The sequence below is a fragment of the Bos grunniens genome, chromosome 10 (genome assembly GCF_055505025.1).
Source record: "Bos grunniens cultivar Pamir isolate PY7600 chromosome 10, Bosgru_T2T1.0, whole genome shotgun sequence".
NCBI classification, from domain to species: Eukaryota; Metazoa; Chordata; class Mammalia; order Artiodactyla; family Bovidae; genus Bos; species Bos grunniens.
This window is the reverse complement of record NC_141174.1, coordinates 65,972,277-65,998,115: the sequence shown is the minus strand read 5'-3', so window position 1 is coordinate 65,998,115 and position 25,839 is coordinate 65,972,277. Positions and strand designations below refer to the sequence as shown.

Below are 25,839 nucleotides of genomic sequence, written 5' to 3'. Positions count from 1 at the left end.
GCCAGACTCACCAAGAATAAGAGAGAACCCAAATAAAATAAGAAATGAAAAAGGAGAAATCTCAACCAATACCACAGAAATACAAAAAACATAAGAGAACACTATGAACAATTATATGCCAACAAATTTGATAACCTAGAAGAAATGGACAATTTTATAGAAACATACAGCCCACCAAAACCCAATCAAGAAGAAACAGATAATTTAAATAGACCAAATAGACTCTAAAATAAACTTGCTACAAAAGTCCAAGACCAGACAGCTTCACAAGTGAGTTCTACCAAATAAAGAAGAACTTACAGTGATTCTTCTCAAGCTCTTCCCAAAGACTGAAGACTAGAGAACACTCACAAAGACATTCTATGAAGCCAGAACACCCTGGTATTAAAACCAGACAAAGATATCACCAAAAAAGAAAATTACAGGCCAAGGTCTTTGATGAACATAGATGAAAAAATTCTCAACAAAATACTACCAAACTGAATCCAACAACACATAAAAGGTCATACACCATGACCAAGTAGGATTCATCCCAAGTTCACAAGAATGGTTCAACATACACAGATCAATCAATGTAATACATCACATTAATAAAAGTAAACAACCACATGATCATCTCAATATATGCAGAAAAAGCATTTGACAAATTGTTTTTTTGCAAATTCAACATCAATTTATGATAAAAACTCTCACCAAAGTGGGTAAAGAGGGACTACACCTCAACATAATAAAAGCCGTTTATGATAAACTTACAACCAATATGATACTCAATGGTAACAAGCTAAGAATCTTTCCAATAAAATCTGGAACAAGACAAGTATGCCCACTTTCATGTCTATTCAACATAGTATTGGCAGTCCTAGCCATAGCAATCAGACAAGAAAAAGAAATAAAATGTATCCAAATCGGAAGAGAAGAGGTAAAATTGTCACTATATGCAGATAACATGATATTATATATAGAAGGTCCTAAGGACTCCGCACAAAAACTACTGCTCTAATAAATGAATTCAGCAAAGTAGCAGGATAAAAGATTAGCATTCAGAAATTGACTGCATTTCTTTATACTAACAATGAAATATCAGAAAGGAAGTATGCATATATATACATATACACATACACACATATACACATACACACACCTAGGAATAAACCTGACTAAACAGGAGAAAGAATTATATGTTGAGAACTATAAAGCATTAATACAAGAAATTAAAGAGGATTCAAAGAAATGGAAAGATAGTATCACACTCTTACAAGAATTAGCATTGTTAAAATGGCCATACTACCCAAAGCAATCTACAGATTTAATACAATCCATATCAAATTACTCATGAGATTTTTCATAGAACTAGAACAAATAATCCCCAAATGTATTTGTTGTTCTTGTTGTTTAGTTGCAAAGTTGTGTCTGACTCTTTTGTGACCCCAAGGACTACAGCCCACCAGGCTCCCCTGCCCACGGGATTTCCCAGGCAAGAATACTAGAGTGGGTTGCCATTTCTTTCTCCAGGAGATCTTTCTGACCCAAGGACTGAACTTGTGTCTCCTGCTTGGCAGGCAGATTCTCTACCACTGAGTCACCTGGGAAGCCCCCCATGGCACCACAAAAGACCCAGAATTGCCAAAGCAATCCTGAGGGAACTCTCCCATATTTTAGACAATACTACAAAGCTACAGTAATCAAAACACTGTGGTTTGGTACAAAAACAGCCATATGGATCAATGGGACAGAACAGAGAGCACAAAAATAAACCCACACACCTATAGGCAATTAATCTTTGACAAAAGAGGTAAGAATATAAAATGGGAAAAAGTCTCTTCAGGAAGTGGTGCTGGGAAAGTTGGACAGATGCATGTAAATCAATGAAGCTGATTTACAACATGCACAAAAATAAACTAAAAGTGGCTTAAAGATCTAAACATAAGACATGATATCATAAAACTCCTAGAAGTGAGTATAGGCAAAACAGTTTCTGACATAATTCAGACCAATGTTTTCTTAGGCAATAGAAATAAAAACAAAAACAAGTGGGACCTAATCAAACTTATGAGATTTTCAGAGCAAAGGAAACCATAAAAAACAAAAACAAACAAATGAACAAAAAATATGGAAAGACAACCTATGGAATGGGAAAAAATATTTGCAAATACTGTGACTGACAAGGGCTTAATCTCCAAAATATACTAACAGCTCATACAACTCAACAACAACAAAATACCCAACCCAATTAAAAAATAGACATTTCTCCTAAGAAAACAAACAAATGGCCACTGGGCACATGAAAATATGCTCAACATAGCTAACTCTTAGAGAAAAGGAAATTAAAACCACAATGAGGTACCACCTCACACCAGTCAAATGTCCATCATTAAAAATAAATGCAGTCTACAAATAAATGCTGGAGGGAATATAAATACTATTAGTCGGATAGCTGTGAAAAGAAGAGAAGCAAAAGGCAAAGGAGAAAAGGAAAGATATACCTATTTGAATGTAGAGTTCCAAAGAATAGCAAGGAGAGATAAGAAAGCCTTCCTCACTGATCAATGCAAAGAAATAGAGGAAAACAATAGAATAAGAAAGACTAGAGATCTCTTCAAGAAAATTAGAGATACCAAGGGAACATTTCCTGCAAAGATGGGCACAATAAAGGACAGAAATGGTATGGACACAACAGAAGCAGAAGATATTAAGAAGAGGTGGCAAGAATACACAGAAGAACTGTACAAAAAAGATCTTTATGACCCAGATAACCATGATGGTGTGATCCCTCACCTAGAGCCAGACATCCTGGAAAGTGAAGTCAAGTGGGCCTTAGAAAGCATCACTATGAACAAAGCTAGTGGAGGTGATGAAATTCCGGTTGAGCTATTTCAAATCCTGAAAGATGATGCTGTGAAAGTGCTGCACTCAGTATGTCAGCAAATTTGGAAAACTCAGCAGTGGCTACAGGACTGGAAAAGGTCAGTTTGCATTCCAATCCCAAAGAAAGGCAATGCCAAAGAATGCTCAAACTACTGCACAATTGCACTCATCTCACAAGCTAGTAAAGTAATGCTCAAAATAAGCCAGGCTTCAGCAATACGTGAACCATGAATTTCCAGATGTTCAAACTGGTTTTAGAAAAGGCAGTGGAACCAGAGATCAAATTTCCAACATCTGTTGGATCATCAAAAAAGCAAGACAGTTCCAGAAACACATCTATTTCTGCTTTATTGACTATGCCAAAGCCTTTGACTGTGTGGATCACAATAAACTGTGGAAAATTCTGAAAGAGATGGGAATACCAGACCATCTGACCTGCCTCTTGAGAAATTTGCATGCAGGTCAGGAAGCAACAGTTAGAACTGGACATGGAACAACAGACTGGTTCCAAATAGGAAAAGGAGTACGTCAAGGCTGTATATTGTCACCCTGCTTATTTAACTTACGTGCAGAGTACATCATGAGAAACACGGGGCTGGAAGAAGCACAAGCTGGAACCAAGATAGCACAGAGCCTCTTGACGAAAGTGAAAGAGGAGAGTGAAAAAGTTGGCTTAAAGCTCAACATTCAGAAAACTAAGATCATGGCATCTGGTCCCATCACTTCATGGCAAATAGATGGGGAAACAGCAGCTGACTTTATTTTTCTGGGCTCCAAAATCACTGCAGATGGTGATTGCACCCATGAAATTAAAAGATGTTTACTCCTTGGAAGGAAGGTTATAACCAACCTAGACAGCATATTAAAAAGCAGAGACATTACTTTGCCAACAAAGGTCCATCTAGTCAAGGCTATGGTTTTTCCAGGAGTCATGTATGGATGTGAGAGTTGGACTATGAAGAAAGCTGAGGGTTGAAGAATTGATGCTTTTGAGAAGACTCTTGAGAGTCCTTTGGACTGCAAGGAGATCCAACCAGTCCATCCTAAAGGAGATCAGTCCTGAGTGTTCATTGGAAGGACTGATGTTGAAGATGAAAATCCAATACTTTGGCCACCTGATGTGAACAGCTGACTCGTTTGAAAAGACCCTGAGGCTGGGAAAGATTGAGGGCAGGAGGAGAAGGGGACAACAGAGGATGAGATGGTTGGATGGCATCACCGACTCAATGCACATGAGTTTGGGTAAACTCCGGGAGTTGGTGATGGACAGGGAGGCCTGGCGTGCTACGGTTCATGGGGTCACAGAGTCGGACACGACTGAGCGACTGAACTGAAACTGAAGTTCATATAGCCACTTTGGAAAACAGTATGAAGGTTTTTCAGAAAACTAAAAATAGAATTATCATATGATCCAGCAGTTCCACTCCTGGGCATATACCTGGACAAAATTATAATTCAAAAAGATACACACACCCCTCTGCTCATAGCAGCACTATTCATAATAGCCAAGATACGTTAACAACCTAAATGTCCATCGATAGATGAATGGAGGACAGGATGTGGTATGTATATAGAATGGAATACTACTCAGCCATAAGAAATGAAATCATGCCATCTGCAGCAACATGGATGCAACTAGAGATGATCATACTAAGTCAAAGAAAGAAAACTACCATATGATATCATATGTGGAATCTAAAATGCAGCACAAATGAATCTATGTACAAAACAGAAACAGACTCACAGACATAGAGAAGAGACTTGTGGTTGCCAAGGGGGAAGGGGTTGGAGAAGGAATGGAGTGGGAGGTTGGGGTTAGCAGATGTAAGCAGCTGCTGCTGCTAAGTCACTTCAGTCGTGTCCGACTCTGTGCAACCCCAGAGATGGCAGCCCACCAGGCTCGCCCGTCCCTGGGATTCTCCAGGCAAGAACACTGGAGTGGGTTGCCATTTCCTTCTCCAATACATGAAAGTAAAAAGTGAAAGTGAAGTCGCTCAGTCGTGTCCGACTCTTAGCGACCCCATGGACTGCAGCCTACCAGGCTCCTCCATCCATGGGATTTTCCAGGCAAGAGTACTGGAGTGGGGAGCCACTGCCTTCTCCGAGATGTAAGCTATTACATATGAAATGGATAAACAACAAGGTCCTACTGTATAGCACAGAGAACTATATTCAGTATCCTATGATAAACCATAACGGAAAGGAATATAAAAAGAATGTGTGTGTTATAACTGAATCACTTTGCTCTACAGCAGAAATTAACACAACACTGTAAACAAATTCTACTTCAATTAAAAAAATGGGAAAAAATTAAAAACAATGTTCCAAGCTGTACAATAGAATATGATGCAGACATAAGCTATTTTTGAAGATGACTTAATAACACAAGAAACAGTTCATTATATCATCTTAAGTGAAAAAGGCTGTTTATTGAATTGTATTTACTGCATAATCCCTAGTTTTGTAATCATGACTTCTATGTCTTCATCTATGTCATCTGTTAAAAATGTGATCAGACAGAGTTTGGAGCACAGGCCATGGAAAGTCCGCCAGTGAGCCTCTCTCCTCAGGCTTGATGGTTCCAGTGTCATAGATTTCACCAACTGAACATTCCTCTAGCAATAGTTCCCAAACATTTCTTGGGAGAGGCTGCCTAAAAATCACCATGAGAGGTAGTTTATAATAACAAAAACAGAGTTTTCAGTCTGATCCACAGAGGTTCCACTTCACAAGGTCTGGGATGAGCCCCTGGAATCTGTTTCAGAAGGTCTCCTGGTGACTCTGACCTCCGGACAGATTCAGGAACCACAGCTTTCTATTTCAGAATTCTCCAAGGTTTTGAAAGGTGTTTTGAATGTCTTTTAGAAGTAAGCATCTAGATGTCACTTCCAATCCTCAGGGACTGCTGCCCTTTGTTAGGTAGATGATGTAATTAGTGGACAAGAAGCCAACAGACAGCATCGCCCCAAGCAGGGACTGCTGCCACCAATGCACACTCAACCTGTCCTGCACCACCCCCATCCCTCAGAACACTTGCTCCAAGTCCTGCCTCTTCCTGGGCTTCTGAACCACCAGCTGCTCCCCCTCCACACACCCCTTCTATCAACTTCTAACTCTGCAGGATCATGATCATCAACCAAACCTCCGGAATGCCTGTGACCAGGGCATGGTTCCTCGCCCTCAGTGCCCAGTTGCTGAGAATTTTCTATATTTGGTGCTTCACCGCCCACTCATTCTTCAGCCCACTGTCACCTGGCTTCCATCAGCACCACTTACTGACTCTTGCCAAGGTCACCCTGGCTTCTGATGGCTAATCCACTGGTTCTGTTTCCCCGAGGCAGCTGATGCTGCTGACCACCCCCTCTCTTTCCCTGGCTTTTGTGGGGACCGTCTGCTGTTTCACCTGTCTAGCATCCATTTCCCCTTTTTGATAGCTGTACTCTGAGGAGCCACCTCTTCCCACCATCAGGCCATGAGGCTTAGGGGCTGACCACCCCACTCCAGACAGGGATACTCATTTCCCTCAGCTTGAGGGACTGGCTCAAGGATGGGCAGATGGCCAAAGTCGAGCCAATGAAACCCAAACTTGAGACTTGTAGCTCAAACTATGGGGAGAGGGGTTCTCTTCTTTCCCACTGGGGTTGCTAAGCTGGCAGAACTTGAGTCTGGAATTGGAGAGGCTCTGCCCCCGCCCATGAGCAAGTGCCTGAGAAGGAAGCCAATGTGAGGAGACAGCAGAGCTGAGAGACCAAGTCCTGATGGCACCACATGGGGTCCCAGGCTGGGTCTGAAGCCAGCACACTCTGGTCCAATCAGTTTCATGAGAAAAAGTGTATCTTTTTACTTAAGGCTTTTTAAGTTGAGTTGCTGTCACTTGCAACCAAGAGAGTCCTAAGATGACTCGGAACCACCATCCTTCCCTGGCATCACCTCCACCTCTGTGGTGATATTTTCCCCAGCGCCTCCACAAGGTCCTCTTCCTCTCATTCCAGACCCACATGTCCGACCCCTCTTGGACTCTACACCTGGGTGTCCACTTATGCACAGGCTTAAACCTAAACTCATAAGTATGCCTCCATTCTTCCTCACCTCAGTGGACAGCTCACCCACCCACCTGGTTAACCAAACTTGGGCCTCACCAAGGATACTTTCTCACTTTCACTTCCCTATCCCCTTGGGGCTGTGAATTTTTGCTCATTCCGCTGGGTTCAGCTTCCAAGTTGTATCCCCAGATGCCTTTTCCAATCTCCAAACCTGCATGAAGGGTCCCTCCTATGCTCCCACCCCACCCTGTGCTTTGTCACAGCTCTTGTCACCCAGAGCCCTGAGGGCTTGATTCTTTTCCATAGTCTGGGATAGCTGGGCCCATCCCTGACATCAATACTATTTGAGGAAAGGAATACTAGGCTGTGTAGGTATGAGCTTACATTGTATACTGTAAATACAGTCTATACAGTGAAAATTAAATATTTCAGTATTTCAGAAAGATCTGCAAAATGCATGGTATTTGGCACACAGACTATGGTTTTTGGAGTCTAGCACTTGAATAAGGGTAAGAACCACCCAACTGGGCCCCCAGTGTTTCCCTAAAGGATTTTTTCTTTTTTAATGGGTGAACCAGCCTGCCTTCTACTGAGTACCTTTATTTCTCTTTAATAGCTGAATCTAGAGCTTATCCAGAGAAAGCAATGGCACCCCACTCCAGTACTCTTGCCTGGAAAATCCCATGGATGGAGGAGCCTGGTAGGCTGCAGTCCATGGGGTCGCTGAGGGTCAGGCACAACTGAGTGACTTCATCTTCACTTTTCACTTTCATGTACTGGAGAAGGAAATGGCAATCCACTCCAGTCTTCTTGCCTGGAGAATCCCAGGGACTGGGGACCCTGGTGGGCTGCCATCTATGGGGTCGCACAGAGTTGGACACGACTGAAGTGACTTAGCAGCAGCAGCAGAGCTTATCAGAGGAATAGAGTAGAGCTTTGTCCTTAAAATCTATTTCTTCCCTTTTTTGAAAACCGAACATTTGCCTGCTTCCAACTTTCTGATACTTTTCATATTCTTCATTATTTCTTACAAATCACAGAACACAGTTTTCTTTGAGCACAACTGCAAGCTCTTCCTAGGAGAAGGCAATGGCAGCCCACTCCAGTACTCTTGCCTGGAAAATCCCATGGGTGGAGGAGCCTGGTAGGCTGCAGTCCATGGGGTCGCTAAGAGTCAGACATGACTGAGCGACTTCACTTTCACTTTTTACTTTCATGCATTGGAGAAGGAAATGGCAACCTACTCCATTGTTCTTGCTTGGTGAATCCCAGGGACAGGGCAGCCTAGTGGGCTGCCGTCTATGGGGTCTCACAGAGTCCGACACGACTGAAGTGACTTAGCAGTAGCAGCAGCAAGCTCTTCCTACAAGGACCTCCCATCCATCTATCCACCTGGGTATTTCCTGGGTCTTGCCTGTGGCAGGCCCTAGAGAGCTCCTCATTGTCTGGTTTGAGTCCCTCTCAAACACGCCTGGGCTCCCTTCTACCATCTCTGGAGCACTTTCTTTGAGAGAAAAGGAGGAAGCAAAATAATAGCTGAGTAGTTCTGCTTTTTGTTAACATTCCAAGAAGAGTTCCAGGCTTCACCCTATCACTTCCTGATTCTTTTTCTTGTTCTGATCATACCTAAAAAGGCTTTTTTTTAATTGTCTGAGGCATTTTTTTTTTTAATTGTCTGAGGGGACATATTGTCTCAGCCCCCTCACTTCAGCTTCTTAATGCTTCGTATTATCCACCAACCTTGTTTTCATCCTTGTCCATGGAACCCCTGCCTGCCTTTTCCCTATTAATGCTATATTTAATATTTAAAGTTTTAAAACATAACTGCTTTATCAAGCATTTTATAGGAGAACATCACACTGTGATTTTATTAACCTGAGCATTATGAAGAATGAATGTTTATATACTGACAAGGATATACAAAGAAAAAAACAAATAGGGATTGCACGGTGGCTATCTGTACACTGCTTTTTCTCAGGTCTACTCCTTAGTTCCTTTTGTCCTTGGTTTTCTTTTAGCTTATTTCCACTTTTTTTGTGTTTTCTTTCTGGCATCCATTTTCATTTTAAATTATTGCACAGATGCAGAAATTACTTGATGGGCACTAACTGTAGAATTTATGGAAATTAAATCATAGGATGCTTAATACTGAAAGACTGAATTGGTTCATAATATTATTGAGATATAATTTATATACCATAAAATTTGCCCTTTTAAAGGGCACAATTCTGTGGTTTTTAGTATTCTCGCAAAGTTGTACAACTAACTACCTCTATCTAACTTCAGAACATTTTTATCACTCAAAAGGGAAACCCTATGCCCATCAGAAGTCACTTTCCATTCTTGCAATGTGGGTATCCAACTGTCCCACCATCATTTGTTGAAAGGTATATTTCCCCCACTGAATTTCAGTCTTAAAACCCTTGTAGAAACAAATTTGTCAAACACGTATTGGGTTATTTCTGAATTTTCAATTCTATTCAGTTGACCTATGTGTCTCTCCGTATGCTAGTGTCATACCTTCCTGTTTACTGTAGCTTTGTGGTGAGTTTTCAAATCAGAAGTATGAGAAATTGAATATTGTTGTTCTTTCCCCCAAGATTGTTTTGGCTATTCTGGACCCCTCACAATTCCATGTGAATTTTTAGGATCAGCTTGTCAATTTCTACAAAGAAGGCAGTTGGGATTTTGCTAGGGATTGCAAATGACTCTAAAGATCACTTGGAGTATTACTGCCATTCTGAAAATATTGTCGGGACTCCCCTAGTGGTCCCGTGGTTAAGAATCTGCCTGCCAATGCAGGGGACACAGGTTTGATTTCTGGCGCTGGAAGATTTCACATGCTGTGGGGCCACTAAGCCCATATACACCACAAATACTGAAGCTCGTGAGCTCTAGAGCCCATGCTTCCAGACGAGAGGCCACTGCAGTGAGAAGCCCGCAAACCACAACTAGAGAAAGCCCTTGCACAATATCAAAGACCCAGCACAGCCAATAAATAAATAAGTAAAAAATAAAAAACATTGTCATTCAACCCATGAACATGGAATGTCTTTCCTTTTTTTTAAGGTTTTCTTTAGTTTCTTTCAACAAAGTTTTACAGTTTTGCATTACTTCTGTTAAATTTATTCCTAAAGTATTTTAAGTACTATTATAAATGGAATTGTTTTCTTAATTTCATTTTCAGATTGTTCATTGCTAGTGGAAAGAAATATAACTGATCCTGTATATTAATCTTGTATCCTGACAACTTACTGAACTTGTTTGAAGAGTTCTTGAAGGGTTTTTCTAATCCTTAGGATTTTTCTATATACAAGATCATGTTCTCTGTGAATAGAGATGTTTTTACTTCTTTCCAATCTACATGCCTTCCATCCCTTTTTCTTGCCTTATTCTCAACCCTTTAAAAACCTATACTTCCTTCTTTTTTCCTCATTAGAATAAATTTTTTTGAGAGAACAGGACAAGAGTGTAGGAAGAAGAGAGAAGGTGGAGCTCTTAAAAATCAGAAGTTGAAATTGTGTGGCTTGAACTGATTTTTGGTGAACCTCACATCCTCTCAGGGGAAATGTCTTCCCTCACAGCATCTGGGCCCAGGGATTTTCTGGGGGAATCTCTGAAATCTATTTTCCTCAGGTTTTGGACACAGGTCTGGCTGAGGCCAATATTCAGCTTTCATTGGCTGTTAAAGAGTCTACCACGACTTGGCCACTTTTCCCATGCCCATCTCTTCTCCTTCTCTGGCCAATTCTTTCTTGCTGCCCAGAGGCAGAGCAGCACCAGTTCCTCCCATTGCATCCTCAGTCTTCTGAGAAATAAAACTGTCAATGAGACAATAGACTGTTCTGCTTCTACCCCAAAAGGACTTTGACAAACATCTCCTGAAGTTCTGGGCCAGCTTTGTGACCCATGTGAGGAGAGTCCATTGAAACTCTTATCTATCCTCTTCCTTGCATCTGGGCCCCTCATGGTCATCTTCCATAGTGAGCATAGCTTCTTGACACTCAGACTCTCCATCCACTCTATTTAGGAGGGTTTTTGTTTTTTTTTGGCCACTCCGCATGGCATGCAGGATCTTAGTTCCCTCACCAGAGATGGAACCCGCAATCCCTGAAGTGGAAGCACACAGTCTTAACCACTGGACCACTACGGAAGTCCCTAGGAGACCTTTTAATTAGAACACAGGACACACTTAAAACGCCACACTCTTGGTGAAAGTCCTGGCTCACCATGTTTCAACGGGGCTCTCAATTCTTTCCGGTTATGCGACCAAAGGAAGGAAGAGTAACGTTTTGTCAAAGGTGGAATGAATATCAAAGGCTTGGCTGAGTGACTTCACAAGGAGAGAAGTTTCCCTCTATATTAGTGCAGGCTCTGTGTAACCAGTGACCTCTGGGGATGTGCAAGAAGCCAGGTGGATAAGAATCTCTGACTATGCAGACAGGTGCATCCTATAGCCAATTATGAGCTTCCAGTGCTTATGGGCTAGAAACAAAACACCCAGGCACTGACCAGCCTCAGAGAAAAGACAGCCACAGATGCAGGCAGGTTCCAGGATGGTCAGCACCTGGGTCAACACTTTTGGCCCCCAGTACCAGGTAGGACTCTAGAGGGCAGCTGCCCTTTTGTTTGGGTATTTCCTTCCAGAAGCTGAATCTTTTCCTCCTAGCCCCACTCTGAAATCAAACTCAGGTCTCCAGTGCCTCACCAACCTTCTGGTATACCCCGAGTTTCTTCCGCCCTCACAGGTCCACTTTTGTGTCTGATGCCTAACAACCAAGTCACTTAGGCCAGGGAAGGTCTCAAGAGCAAGTGACTTCCTGATAGGGTGACTCCTTTCTCACTGTAGTGTTGCACATGGGGGCTCCAGGGCCTCCTGAGAAGTGGTTCATTTGGATGGAGTCATTGTTTAGTTGCTAAGTTGTGTCTGACTCTGCGACCCTATGGACTATAACTTACCAGGCTCCTCTGTCCATGGGATTTCCCAGGTAAGAATACTGGAGTGACCCAGGGATCGAACCCGTGTCTTCGGCTTGGCAGGTGATTTCTTTACCACTGAGCCACCGGGAAGTCCTTGGATAGAGTCACCAAATTCCCAATCCTTCTTCAAACTATGCTTAGCTATGCCACAAAGTTCCCCCAAATGATGAGACAGAAAAACAGTAAGCTGAAAAAAAGATGGATACATGTTTCCGTGGGTTTGTTCTCCTGCCTTAGATTTGCTTATTATCCAGGCTGTGGGAGCAGAGAGAGGACCAAATAATATCCAGGTTGACACAGTATTAACAGGGGCTCCCTAATCACACAATCTAATGGCAAGGACAGATGGGAGGAACTACTCAGGGTGCTCTGAATAGGCCATCACCAATGCTGAGACTATTTTAATTATAACAATGCTTACCTTCTTATCCTTTATCTGTATATTTCAAAAGGTCTACCTCCTACTCTTGTGCTACATAATGCTTCATAGGCCTATATACTTAAATTGGTTAGTATTACTGAGCCCTGAAGTGTATTTTACAACATCTTTCAAGGTATCAGTTTATGTAATATTTCTAGGTTCATTTTGAGTGTCTTAGGTGACATATTTAATACTATTTTCAGCTTACTAATAAACACCAAATAAAGCAATTTAAAAGTATTTTCTTTCATCTTCCTTTACATTCAACTTACTTTCGAGAACTATATTTCAATATAGTCTATTTGCTTTGCTGAATTAATTCATTGTGTAGCTGCAGCTTTGGATGGAACCTATTTTCTGTAGTAACAACTATATTTTTAGGAACTGTAGGTCACTGGAACCCAGAAAAAGAGGCCTCTACTTAATAGAAATGGCATGTATCCAAATATAGATGCAGTTTTCTGAACACCTGTTGATCATCAATGATGAAGAAACTTACAATTTCCAAAACCTTGGCCCAAAACCTAAAATGATCACTTTGTTTCAATGGACACACAGTTTAACCCAGGAAAACAAGTCTCCTAACCAAAGAGAGTCTTAATATGCCAGCTGCTTTAAAAGTAAAATAGCCTCTTAAAAAAGCAATCTGTTACAAAATGCAAATTATTTCCCATTAAAAATCACTTCCGAGGGACCTATATGATTTGAATGTCAAGGCATCCACAGTAATTGTTTGCTTTTGGAGACATGGCAAGCATGACAAATATTTTCAGTTGTCAAGGGTGACGGAGAAGGGAATGACCCACCTAAGAAATGGAAACTAACCAGTAGTAATATGACACTCCCCCTGAGCTCCACTGGGCGCTGGCTGGTTCGGCGGCTACACACAGCTAACTTCCTATGGCAGGATAAAGAGAGGCTGTGCACGAGCTGAATGAAGGCGACCTCTCTACTCGGTCCCCCTGAACACAGTGTTGGGGGCGGGATGCAGGGCCGCAATGGAAGGGGGCGTGGGCAATACCCTCTACTGTTGCCATTCTTTCATTCAGTAAGTAGTTATACGCCGGGCACTGTGCTGGGACTTAACTTCCCAACTTGACTCAATGATCCATTCTGATACCCCACACCTTTGTCCCCATTTCCAGCCCTTGGTCTCACTCGCTCGTCAAGAAGGTGCTTATTATAGCCTTGCTTTTCCTCCCATCCCGGGGCTCCCAGGCTAGGGTAACAAGATAAATAAAGCCAGTCAGATGAGTGCGTTTCCAAACGCAAGGAGCAGGGCTCGTAGTACGCAGAGACGGGGGAGGTTCTGAGGACCCTCTCGGCCGCGTAGGGAGAGCCTGCCCTCACTTCGGCGGCCGGTCCCGGGGTAGGGCTTCAGACACCCGGGCACCGCGCTCACACGGGGAACCTGAGGCCGCGCCGATGCTGGAGAAAGCGGCAGAGAGGGGATTCCTCGAAGGAGAAGGGGGCGCTGCAGGAAGCTGGCGGGAGGCTGGTGACAACAGGCGCGCACGTGAGGAGGACGACGGCCTCCACCTAGGTGACGGGGACAGGTGTGCAGGCAGGAGGGCGGAGGGGGCGGGGAGGGTTACCTGATGAAGGTGGTCTTGCCGGTGCTGTACTGGCCCACCAGCAGGATCATGGGCTTGTTCTCAAAGTCGGCGTCCTCCAGCGCCGGCGAGTGGAACTCGTGGAAACGATACGCCTCCTCCAGCGGCAGCACCTTGCGCTGGTAGAGTGAGCGCAGGCCACCCGTCACGGTCTGCACCGGGTCCGCGCCCGTACCTCCGCGCCCGCCCGCCTGCCGCCCTAACCAGCTGAACATCCTGCCGCCTGCCCGCTCGTCTGTGCCCCGCGCTCGCCCTCTCAGTGCCGGTCCCGAGCTCCGACCCCACTCCGGGCTCGACCCTCCCCAGCTGGAACTGAGCAGCCCCAACAGCCCTCGCCGCCGCCCGAGCTGGCCCCGCCTCGCGCCATCTCAGCCAGTCTCCGGTCGCTACGTCACGGGAGGGTGTTTATTATTCAGAAGGGTCTCTCAAGTCCTTTCTCATTGGACCGCTGCCGGCGCGAGTGGAGGCGCCAGCCAATGGAGACGAGTGTCTTAATGAATTGTTGATGACGGAGTCTTTCTGGAGGACTGGGCGAGGAAGAGGGTGTTTCTCTAACTTGCCAGCGCAGACCGGCGAACCGAGGGGCCGGGTGTGGTTGGTTGCCCGCGCCCCACCTCTAGCCAGGTGGCGTAGATTTCTGGGCAAATCTGAGCTGGCAAAGAAACATACTCACACAAGCCGGCAAAGAAAGACACACACGCGCGCGCGCGCGCGCGCGCGCGCGCCTCTGGAGGCTGCTTAGTCTCCTCGGATGTTTTTCATCCCAGCCCTACGATGCTGGGGACAAAAGTTAAAAAAGTTAACAGGAGACTTCGTTCCACCTACTGGCAGCTTATTATTACTCTGACTTTATCTGTGAGGAAACCCTGACTCAAAGACGTAATTGACCAAATTTGAAGTTGGGATAGTAGACTTCAATATACTTGGGTAAATGTTTCTCCACGCTGCCTCCACAAATTTCTGGATCGAGTGAAGGCTTTTTGCCCTTAATTTTCTTTGTGTGATTTTCTGTAAATTTGAAGGTTTAGTTATCCTCATTATTACAACCTCACTGCCACATATTGACATAAAAAGAGTTACTGTTAGCCTGTAGCAGTCTCTCAGGTGGTAAGGATACATTGGTGGAGAAGACTCTAGAGTGTCCCTTGGACTGCAAGATCAAACCAGTCAATCGTAAAGGAAATCAGTCCTGAATATTCATTGGAAGGACTGATGCTGAAGCTCCAATACTTTGGCCACCTGATGTGAAGAACTGTCTCATTGGAAAACAGCCTGATGCTGGGAAAGATTTAAGGCAGGAGGAGAAGGGGACGACAGAGGATGAGATGGTTGGATGGCATCACCGACTCAGCGGACATGAGTTTGAGCAAGCTCGAGGAGCTGGATGGACAGGGAAGCCTGGCGTGCTGCAGTCCATAGGGTTGCAGAGTCGGACACGACTGAGCGACTGAACTGAACTAAAGGATATATCTAAACTGAGATAGGGAGAAATAATCAGCCATCACTTTTGGTGTCCTACGTTACAGTTTTAGAATGTCTCAGTTGTTTCTGTGCATTTCTCTAAGTGTGGTGCTGGTGATGGTGGGGAAGGGAGTACCTGCATAAGAAAACTTGAGATGGTTGTTAAAATGCAGATGTCTGGTCATCACCCCTGTCCTACTGAGTTAAAATATTGGGGAAGGATGAAGCTCAACAACTATTCCCAGATGATTCTGATGTATTCTAATCTGGGGGAAATAGTCACAACAGACTTCTCACATTTGATATTAATGCAGATTCTGATTCAGTGGGTATGGGGTGTTACCTAAGACTGTGTTTCTAACAAGCTCCCAGGTGTTGCCCAATGCTGCTTGTTCATAGATCATAATTTGAGTACCAGGGCTGTGGTGGAAAGAACAGGATTTGGCATCAAAAGACCTAGGTTTGAATTCTGACTATATAAATTAATGGCTATGTGATCTTAGGGGCTTCCCTGGTGGCTCAGATGGTAAAGAATTGCCTGCAGTGCTGGAGACCCAGGTTCAATCCCTGGGTTGGGACGATCCCCTGGAGAAGGAAATGGCAACCCATTTCAGTATTCTTACCTGGAGAATCCCATGGGCAGAGGAGCCTGGTGAGCTACAGTCCATGAGATCGCAAAGAGTCAGACATGACTGAGTGACTAACACTTACACTTATGTGATCTTGAATGCAATGAGTTGTCTCTCTGCCTCAATTTTCTCGTTTGTAAAAAGGGAACTTTTTTGGAATTGTGGATAAAACATTTAGAGGGAGCTATATGTGACTAAGAAAGTGACAAGAAAGCCAAGAAAAAAATCTAGTTAGATAGCTGCCTCATCAAAGTAAAACAAAGCTTGAAATGTAAAAATAAAATAAAACCATAGACCTACTAGAAGAACTACTACTTCAGAAGCTACTGAAGATTTGTAAAATTTTGGAAGGGAAAAACCTTTCTAATCAAAACCAAAGATAGAAATTATGAAAAAAGGTTGATAGCTTTGTCAGCAAAAAACTAAAGACTTCAATGTGGGTTTTTTTTTTTTTAATAAATAAAAAACAAACACTTATAAACATACTCTTGCCATATAATTCAGAATTTTCTCTCCTTGGTATTTACCCAAATGAGTTGAAAACTTATGTCTATATAAGAACTGCATGTAAATATTTACAGTAGGTTTATTCATAATTGCCCAAACTTGGAAGCAACTAAGATATCCTTATCTAGGTGAATGGATAAATAAACTGTGGTACCTTTAGACAATAAAATATTATTCAGCTAAAAAGAAATGAGCTACCAAGCCAAGAAAAGATGTGAAGGAAGCTTAAATCTATATTATTAAGTGAAAGAAGCCAATCTAAAAAGGCTATATACTGTATCATTGAAACAGTATGACATTCTGGAAAAAGGCAAAACTATGGAGACTATAAAAAGATCAGTGGTTTCCAGGGGTTAGAGAGGAGGGAAGGATGAGTAGGAAGAGAATAGAAGGTTTGTAGGGCAGTGGACAGAGAAGGCAATGGCACCCCACTCCAGTACTCTTGCCTGGAAAATCCCATGGACGCAGGAGCCTGGTGGGCTGCAGTCCATGGGGCTGCTAAGAGTGAGACACGACTGAGCGACTTCACTTTCACTCTTCACTTTCATGCATTGGAGAAGGAAGTGGCAACCCACTCCAGTGTTCTTGCCTGGAGAATCCCAGGGACAGGGGAGCCTGGTGGGCTGCTGTCTATGGGGTTGCACAGAGTTGGACACGACTGAAGCAACTTAACAGCAGCAGCAACAGCAGGGCAGTGGAATTATTCTGTATGATGATGTAATTGTGGATATATATCATTATACATTTGTCCAGACCTATAGAATCTATAACACCAAGAGTGAATCCTAATGTAAACTATGGATTTGGGGTGACAGTGATGTGTCGGTGTAGGTTAGGTTCATCAATGGTAACGTATGTACCACTCTGGTGCAGGATGTTGGTTGTGTGGGATGTCAATAGTGGGAAGGCTGTATTGCAGGGATAAAGGATACATAGGAACTCTCTTTATACTTAATTTTGCTGTGAATCTAAAAGTACTCTAAAAAATTCTATTAAAAGTAGTATATATATAAAAAACCAAACAGGGACTTCCCTGGCGGTCCAGTGGTTAAGACTGCACCTTCCAACGCCTAGAGTGCAGTTCCATCCCTGGTCAGAGAGCTAAGATCCCACATGCCTCGGGGCCAAAAAACCCCAAACAAACTTAAAAGAGAAGCAATATTGTAACAAAGTCAATAAAGATTTTTGAAACAGTCCACATTAAAAAAAAAATCCATAAACCAAAGTAAAGGTCAAAAGACAAATGGGGTAAAATACTACAGACATATTATATCATATATATTTAAATTTAATTAAGGAATTAAACTTTAAAAATCTATATGAAATTATTAAAAAAGAAAATACTCAATTAGACCAATGAGCAAAGGACATAGACAACTAGAAAAACTAATATAGTTGACCTGTAAACTAAATGATGCTGATCTCCACTAACAATCAGATAAACAAATTTAAAATGAACAGGTAACATTAAGAATTACAGACTTTTATTTTTCTAAGATGATGTCTAATGTTAGCCAGGGTGTAGGAAAAGGTACCCAGAGAAGGCAATGGCACCCCACTCCAGTACTCTTGCCTGGAAAATCCCATGGACAGAGGAGCCTGGTGGGCTGCAGTCCATGGGGTCGCTAGGAGTTGGACACAACTGAGCGACTTCACTTTCACTTTTCACTTTCACGCATTGGAGAAGGAAATGGCAACCCACTCCAGTGTTCTTGCCTGGAGAATCCCGGGGACGGGGGAGCCTGGTGAGCTTCTGTCTATGGGGTTGCATGGAGTCAGACACGACTGTAGTGACTTAGCAGCAGCAGGAAAAGGTACCTTCTCATACATTGCTGGAGATGGTATAAATTGGCACTTTTCTGGAGTCCATACTTACCAAAAATCTTGAAAATGCACATTCAAGACTTCTGCTTCTCAACATAAAACTTAAGATGAAATGACTGAGAGCTTTCCTTCTGAGATCAGAAACAGGACAAAGACGTCTGCTTTTACCACTTCTATTTAACATGCTGTGCTGTGCCTGTGCTTACTCGATCTGTCTTGTCTGACTCTGCAACACTATGGACTGCAGCCCTCCAGGCTCCTCTGTCCATGGGGCTTCTCCAGGCAAGAATACTGTCATGGATTCTCATGCCCTCTCCTCCAAGGGATCTTCCCAACCCAGGGATTGAACCCAGTTCTCCTGCATTGTAGGCAGATTCTTTACCAGCTGAGCTACCAGGGAAGCCCATTTAGCATCCTACTAAGATTCTAGTCAGTACAATAAAGCAAGTAAAAGAAAAGGTATCTAGATTGGATAGAAAAAGTAAAACCATCTTTATTTGCAGAAAATATGACCATCTATGTAGAAAATTCTAAGGAATCTACCAAAAAAACTGGGGTTTCCCTTGTGGCTCAGCTAGTAAAGAATCCGCTGGCAATGCAGGAGACCTGGGTTTGATCCCTGGATTGGGGAAATCCCCTGGAGAAGGGAAAGGATACCTACTCCAGTATTCTGGCCTGGAGAATTCCACGGACTGTATAGTCCATGGGGTCGCAAACAGTTGGACACAACAGAGACTTTCACACACTTACTTCACCAAAAAAGCTAGTAGAACTAATGAGTTTAGCAGGATTGCTAGGTATAAGACAAAAACCTCTATTTTTTATACACTAGCAATGAATAATTGGACAATGAAGTAAAAAATCAATATAATTTGCAATGCATTAAATATATTAAATACTTAGGGGTAAATCTGATTAAAATGTACAAGGTCTGTACACTGATAGCTACAGAGCATTTCTGGGAGAAATAAAGAAGGTCTAAACAAATGGAAATATATACTTGTGGATATGTATATACGCTTGTGGATCAGAAGACTCAATATTGCTAAGATGTCAATTTTCTTTAAACTTATAAACATATTCAGTGCAATCCTAGCATGTTTTTATTTTTGTTAATTGACAAGTTGATTCTAAATTCACATGTAAATGCAAAGAATCTAAAATAGCCAAAACAACTTAAAAAAAAAAAAAAAAAAACCAAAGTTGGAAGATTTACACTACCTAATTTCAAAACTCATTGTAAAGATACAGAAATCAAGGCAGCACGATATTGGTATAAAGATAGACTAATATATCAAAAGAACAAATAGAGTCTAAAAACAGACCCACACATACTGGTTAATTGACTTTTGACACAATGCAAATGCAATTCAATGGATAAGGAAAGTCTTTTCAACTAATAATGCTAGTTGGACATCCATGTGTGAAAAGATGAACTTTGATCTATACCTTCCACTATATGTAAAAGTGATCTCAAAATGATTATAAATGAAGATGTAAAGAACAAAACAATGCAGAAAACCTTTGTGAACTTGTGTAGGGAAAGGTTTCTTAGATGATACTAAAAGCATGCTCCATAAAAGAAAAAAATTGATAAATTAGATGATCAAAATTACAAACTCCTGACCTTTGATACTGTAAACAAAATGAAAAGAAATCACAGACTAGGAGACTATATTTTCAGATATCTGATAAAGGACTTGCATCTGAAACATAAAGACTTCTTAAAGTTCAATATTAAGAAAACAGGGAGTTCCCTGGCAGTCCAGTGGTTAGGACTTGAGCTTTCACTGCCATAGCCTGGGTTTAGTCCCTGGCTGGAGAACTAAGATCCCGCAATCTGTGTGACATGGCCAAAAAAAAAAAAGTGAATTAAAAAAAAACAAAAACAAAAAACCCACACCAAGGTACCATTATACACCTATTAGAATGTCTGAATCATACCAGTTGTTGGTAAGGATGTGGAGCAACTAGAACTCTTATGCATTACCAGTGGAATGTAAGCTAGTAACAATCACTTTGGAAACAGTTTGGCAGTTTTTAAAAAGTGAAGCATGCACCTACCACATGACCCAGCAGGGGGGGAGCAGAGGGACGGATACAAAAGGCATGAGTAGGCTTGTTGGGGTGAAGGGTTTACTCATTACCTTGACTGTTGTGATGGTTCACAGTTGTATACCTCTGCTGAAACTCATCAAATCGTGTACTTTAATTATGCACAGTCTATGATGTCAAGTATACCTTTCCTAATTGTTAGAAATGCTCACACTTCTCAGGAATTTTATCCTGAAGGAATAATGAATATAAAGCTTATCTAAGGAATGTCTAACAGCGTATCATTATAACAGTGAAAAGCTGTGCCTGGTTGTTCTCCCATGAAAAGACTAGTTAAGCAGATGATGGATTCCTATGTAGTCTCTGAAAATCGTGTTATATGAGAAGAGTATTAATCACCTGAGAAAATGCTCAGAATATATTTTTAAGTGGAAAAAAGCAGATGACAGAAGTGAATCCATGCAATTGCTATGGAAAACGGGATGGCAGTTCTTCCAAAAAAGATAGTACTATAGTATCCACCAATCCTATTTTTGGGTATATATCCTAAAGAATTGAAAGTAGGGCCTCTAGGAGATATTTGTACATTCAAGTTCATAGCAGCTCCACTCACAATAGTCAAGAGGTTAAAGCAACCTAAGTGTCGATTGATAGATGAATGGATAAACGTTTAAACAAAATGTGTATATATACATACAATGAAATGTTATTCAGCCTTAAAAAGGAAAGAAATCCTGTCACATGCCACAATCTGGATCAAACCTGAAAACATTATGCTACATGATACATGCTCTGACCCCTTTATCCTTTCTGCTGCCTAGAATGTGGGTAGAGGTGCAACAGCCATATTGGAAACTACCATATGGAAGGAAAACTTGAGGATGGCAGAAGCAACAGCTGAAAGGAGCTGGGTCCCTGATTAGAAATAGAGATCTTTTAGATCTTTAGATCTTTAAGCCTCTTTAGATCTTTTCAGTTATGTAGTAAAAGCAATGCTAACTGATACAGAATTTGAATACATGAATCAAGAACTCAGGACATTACCCTGGCTAGAAATAAAGGTTTGAGAGTTTTCAAAATAGACGCAGGAGTAGAAATTCTGGGTGTGGATGAGATTGCTTTAAGGAGGGTACAGTGATCAGGGAGCAGAACTGAGGAGAGAGCCTCAAGTAATATCAGCACTTAAAGGAGAGAGGAGAGGGGATGCCAGAGAAGGGATTTGAAATGGGAATAAATCCAGGACAGAAGGTGTCCAGCACATTAGGCCCCTCTCCTCGAGGGCTGGGTTGGAGTCCCTGATGTGTGCCCCTTGTGTACACAGCTCTCATGGAGCTTCCTCTGCGTACCGCAAGCCCGTGTTTCCGTGTAGGCCTCCTTCGTGGGACCAGAAGGAAGCTCCTTGAAGTGCGGGGTCAATTGTTCATCCTTTTTATTGTCCCCCAGTGCCTACAGCAGTGACTGGCACGTTGTTGGGAAGGCAATAAATATTTGCAACGGAACTGAACTGAACTGCTGTTGGCAAGGAAGTCTCGGGAAGGGAGGGTTTCAGGAAGGAGGGAGTGGTCTGCAGGGCCAAATGTGGAGAACAATCGAGTAAGATAAGGCCTGTAAAGAGCCGGTGCCTTTTGGCTCAGTGTATCTGGCAATTATCTGACGACATTGGTGACCTTGGGGAGAAGTGTTTTCATGGGGACATAGGGGCAGAAAACATCTGTGGGGCAGGGCACCTGGGCTGCATGGCAGTGTGGAATGATGGCTGCTCTTGGGAAGACTGGGGGAGAGAAGAGTTTTATTTAATTTTTCTATTAAATCAAGTTGCAACAACTGAGACCATGTGGCTAGAGCCTGTGCTCCACAAGAGAAGCCACCACAGTGAGAAGCCCACGCACCACAACTAGAGAAAAGCCGAGCACAGCAATGAAGACCCAGTGCACCCAAAATTAAAATAAAATTAAAAAAAATTGTTATAGGTGGAGAGCAGGGAACCTGAGGAGGGAGCCTCCTTGTCCTCCCCAGGACCCTATGCCCTCACGCTCTCGGAACTGATGACACATGTCCTTATCCCTTGTGTGGTCCTTACTTATCCCCAGCTCCATGACATCACCAGCATTGTTTTAGAAGCTAAGTCACTTTTTAACTTCTCACATCTGTTGACAACATACAAAAGCATAAACTATGTTTTCACGTTTTCCCCTGAACCCAAATCTAACTTTCTAGGAAGCAGAAGCTGTTCACGGACCGCGGTGTATCAGGTAGGTGCTCGGCTGATGCTGGCTGCCCTTCTTTCCTCTCCATCAGTGCTTCATGAAAACCATCTGAGCTTCAAACAGCACATATCAGCAAGGGCTGGTTCTCCGCTGGCCACTGACACACTTCATAACAGCAGAGGGACACCCCATCACGAGAAAGGAGGGACCCCTGAAGGCGGGAAGGCTGGCATGGCTTTCTCACGCCTCTGGCAGCACATGTGGGAAGCCCAGACAGGGATGAGGGCAGGAGTTATGCATAGATTGCAGCATCATAAATGAAAGCCAATGAGTTGACAGCATTCACCCACATGGCCAGTTTATTCCAGGTTCAAATAATACAATGACTTTATAAACCTTGTTTTACATTGATGAATCCAAGGCAGGGCTGCCTTCACCTTACAATACACACACAGGTATTTTGATAAACACAGGTCTTCTGGCTCACTCTGATAATTTGAAGAGAATCTGTCTTGGGAGATAGAAAGAAAAGATGGCAGAGTGGAGGCAGCTGGCTGCTCTGATGGAGGAGACAGTGGGGTCCTAAGTCAGCATTTTCTGGAGGGGACCAGGTCCAGTTTATCAAGGGCTCAGGGGAGGTGATGGACTCATGCTTTCTGGCTTATGGGAGAGTACAGCTAAATTCATTCCTCTCAGACTTCAATATGCATCTAAGTATCACCTAGAGGCAGGGGAGAGGAGGTGAAGAATCTTCTTAAATGTAGATTCTGAGTCAGTATGGCTGGGGTGTGGCCTGAGTCTCTGCATTTCTAATCAGTTTCCCTTGAGTTTCAAGGATATAAATCAGAGGACGATTTTGGTAAACTTTTGGCACCTGTCACCACGCATCTCCTAACATCCAAAGGACTGCTTAGGGAGCACAGTGGCCGTGTCTTCCAGATGTGCTGGGCTTCGTGAGGGCCACATGCCTTTCTGGTCACATGTCCCATCGCCCTGGCTTCTCAATGGCTCAGGTTACACATTTCTTCAGTTAAGTTCCTGGCCTGATTGGAGACCGGATACTTTGAGATTTTGTGTCCCAGGGCTTTGCCAGTGATTCATCTGGAAACCAACTCGACGGATGAGTGTTTTCCTTAGGGTTAACCTGGTCCTTTCTGGGTTGATCCTTTCCAGTTTTGTTATCTGAGTGTCTCTTCAAGAGCTGGGATACACTGGCCATGGTGCTTACATAATAAATAAGAGGAATGCAACTCAGAAATAAATAATCCCATCTGGGAACCAGACAGGAGGTGGTAAGAGGATAGGGATATGCTCAGGGAGCAGGCTGGTCAGTGAGTGGCCGCCGCACTCACCTGATGCCTGATGTACCTGCCCAGACCTCGCTGAGCTGTATCCCAGATCCTTGTTCGGTGGACCTGAGCTACAGACGTGGACTTTGCCTGGCATAACACTGGAGCTGGTTGCTCAGCAAGGCTGCCCAGGCCAGATGACAGGGTGAATCATCAGTCCTGGGGCTCTGAGTAGCTGCAGAGGGGCTGTCGAAACCCCATCAGTTTTTCGTGTTTGTTGCTGAACAGACCAGAATGCCTCTAGTGCACCACCTAGATCTTCAAGCATTACACTTCCTATTAATATGAGGCTTCATAAAAATAAGTCACGAAATACAATTGTCTATGAAAATCACAAGAATACAATTGCCTTAACTTAAAAAAAAACATTTTTCCAGAGAACCCAGAATGCTTCTCAAGTCCTCTGGTGCATTCCCCAAGCAGAGTGGAGTAGTGAGGGGAGGGTTTTGAGTTCCTCCTGTGAGTTCGAGATTACTGGGGAACCAGCCTCTTATATAAAGTCAGGTCATGCTGTTATTATCCATTCTTTAGGCGTATGTGGGCGCCTGTGGCTTTTGGAACCCCTTCCCTGCAAGGAAGGTTTTAAAAAATTCCAGTGGATATAAGGCCCCCATACATCCCTTTATTATGTTCCTTTATCTCTGTCTCTCTCAATTCTCCTTTTTAATGTTAATTTTTTTTGATAGAAAGCCCAGGCCAGCCATGCTAGAGAGCAGAGCTGGCTGTGCGGCTGGTCAGCCCTGGTGGGTTCTATACCTCTGATGCTAGAAGCAGACACAGGATCGGTGAGGTGCCCTGGGACCTTAGGGAGGACACTGGCTCTTCTGGCGTTTCCTCTCTACTGCCAGTCGCAAGGCCTGAAGGAGCTTGTCCTTGTTATTCAGGATGTTATACTCAGAAAGCTTCACCAGCTTGTCGAAGGCAGCCTCAGTGTATGTCAGCTCCTTGGTGGCGTAGGGAGTTTTGGGACCGTAGATGTCAACCTGGCCCTGCTCCAGCTCCTCGGGGCTTCGTTCCACACCTGGAGGAGCAGAAGGACTCACTGTAGCCCTTTATGTGTGAACTTGTAATGGCTTGTTTCTGGCTCTCCCTGTGAGGCCCACCCCAGCACATTCACAGGAAAACAGGCACATGTTGCACACTCACACGCACATGCGCACACGCATCTCCCAGTCCCCCGGGGCAGGGACACAGCTTGGCTATCTCAGGATCGCCATGGTACTAGCACAGATCCAGGCTGTGAATGACTGAAAGAGTGGAATTGGACATCGCTGGGGCCTGGGGCCTGGGGCCTGGGGGCTTGTTGTTTCTCACCAAAGCCAAGCTTGGTTCAGACTGGAGCTAAGCCAGGCTCCCCCTGTTAGTGCTCTTGGAAGACCACACACATCAAAGAGCTCGCTGTCCAAGGTCGGGGGCGGGTGGGACCTGAGCTCACCGCAGCTTACCTGGGGCCTTGTAATTTTGGAAGGTGTCGCAGATGAGTGGGAAAAAGGTCACGATGGGGGTGTCGGGCTCCTGGGAGTTCTCCAGCAGGTAGCACTCCTTGAGGCTATCCTCCTCCTTCTGCAGCTCGTATTTGAGGAAGGGGATGTTCTGCACGGCACAGTACTCACAGGTTTGCTTCATGGGCTAGAACATCACAGGAGGACATTGTGTGAGTTTCAGGAGGGGTGAGGGTGGACCAGAAACACAGAGTTCTTAGCTCCAGCTTCCTGATTTCCCCAGCTAACAACTCAGGTCTCCCACTGCTTTGCCTATCTGTGCTATTTTTAGGACAAAGCTGGGTCAGGATGAAGAGCCTGAGGCAGGATGAAGAGCCTGAGGCAGTAGGTTGGTGTGTGTCCAGCCATAAGCTCCTGCCCCAAGTAAAATGGACAGAAGCCTT

General features: G+C 43.5%; 2 protein-coding genes across 5 annotated transcripts in view; both read right to left on the bottom strand.

The window, feature by feature from the left end:
* EHD4 (EH domain containing 4) overlaps window positions 1-14,230 on the bottom strand; it is an 88,518-nt gene extending 74,288 nt beyond the window's left edge. The window contains exon 1 of the mRNA XM_086321814.1: window positions 13,905-14,230. Within this exon, the coding sequence (XP_086177940.1) occupies window positions 13,905-14,137 (233 nt within the window). The 5' untranslated portion in view covers window positions 14,138-14,230. The remainder of the gene's footprint in view (window positions 1-13,904) is intronic.
* An 8,716-nt stretch (window positions 14,231-22,946) lies between these two features.
* PLA2G4E (phospholipase A2 group IVE) overlaps window positions 22,947-25,839 on the bottom strand; it is a 43,316-nt gene continuing 40,423 nt past the window's right edge. For 3 of the 4 annotated variants that reach the window (XR_015134904.1, XR_015134905.1, XM_086321725.1), the window contains 2 exons: window positions 25,400-25,583; window positions 22,947-24,975 (listed from right to left, as the gene is read on the bottom strand). Coding sequence is in view for 1 of the 4 variants with exons in the window: in XM_086321725.1 (XP_086177851.1) it covers window positions 24,758-24,975; window positions 25,400-25,583 (402 nt within the window). In the remaining 3 variants the exon portion in view is untranslated. The remainder of the gene's footprint in view (window positions 24,976-25,399; window positions 25,584-25,839) is intronic. The other variant, XR_015134907.1, reaches the window with a different exon arrangement.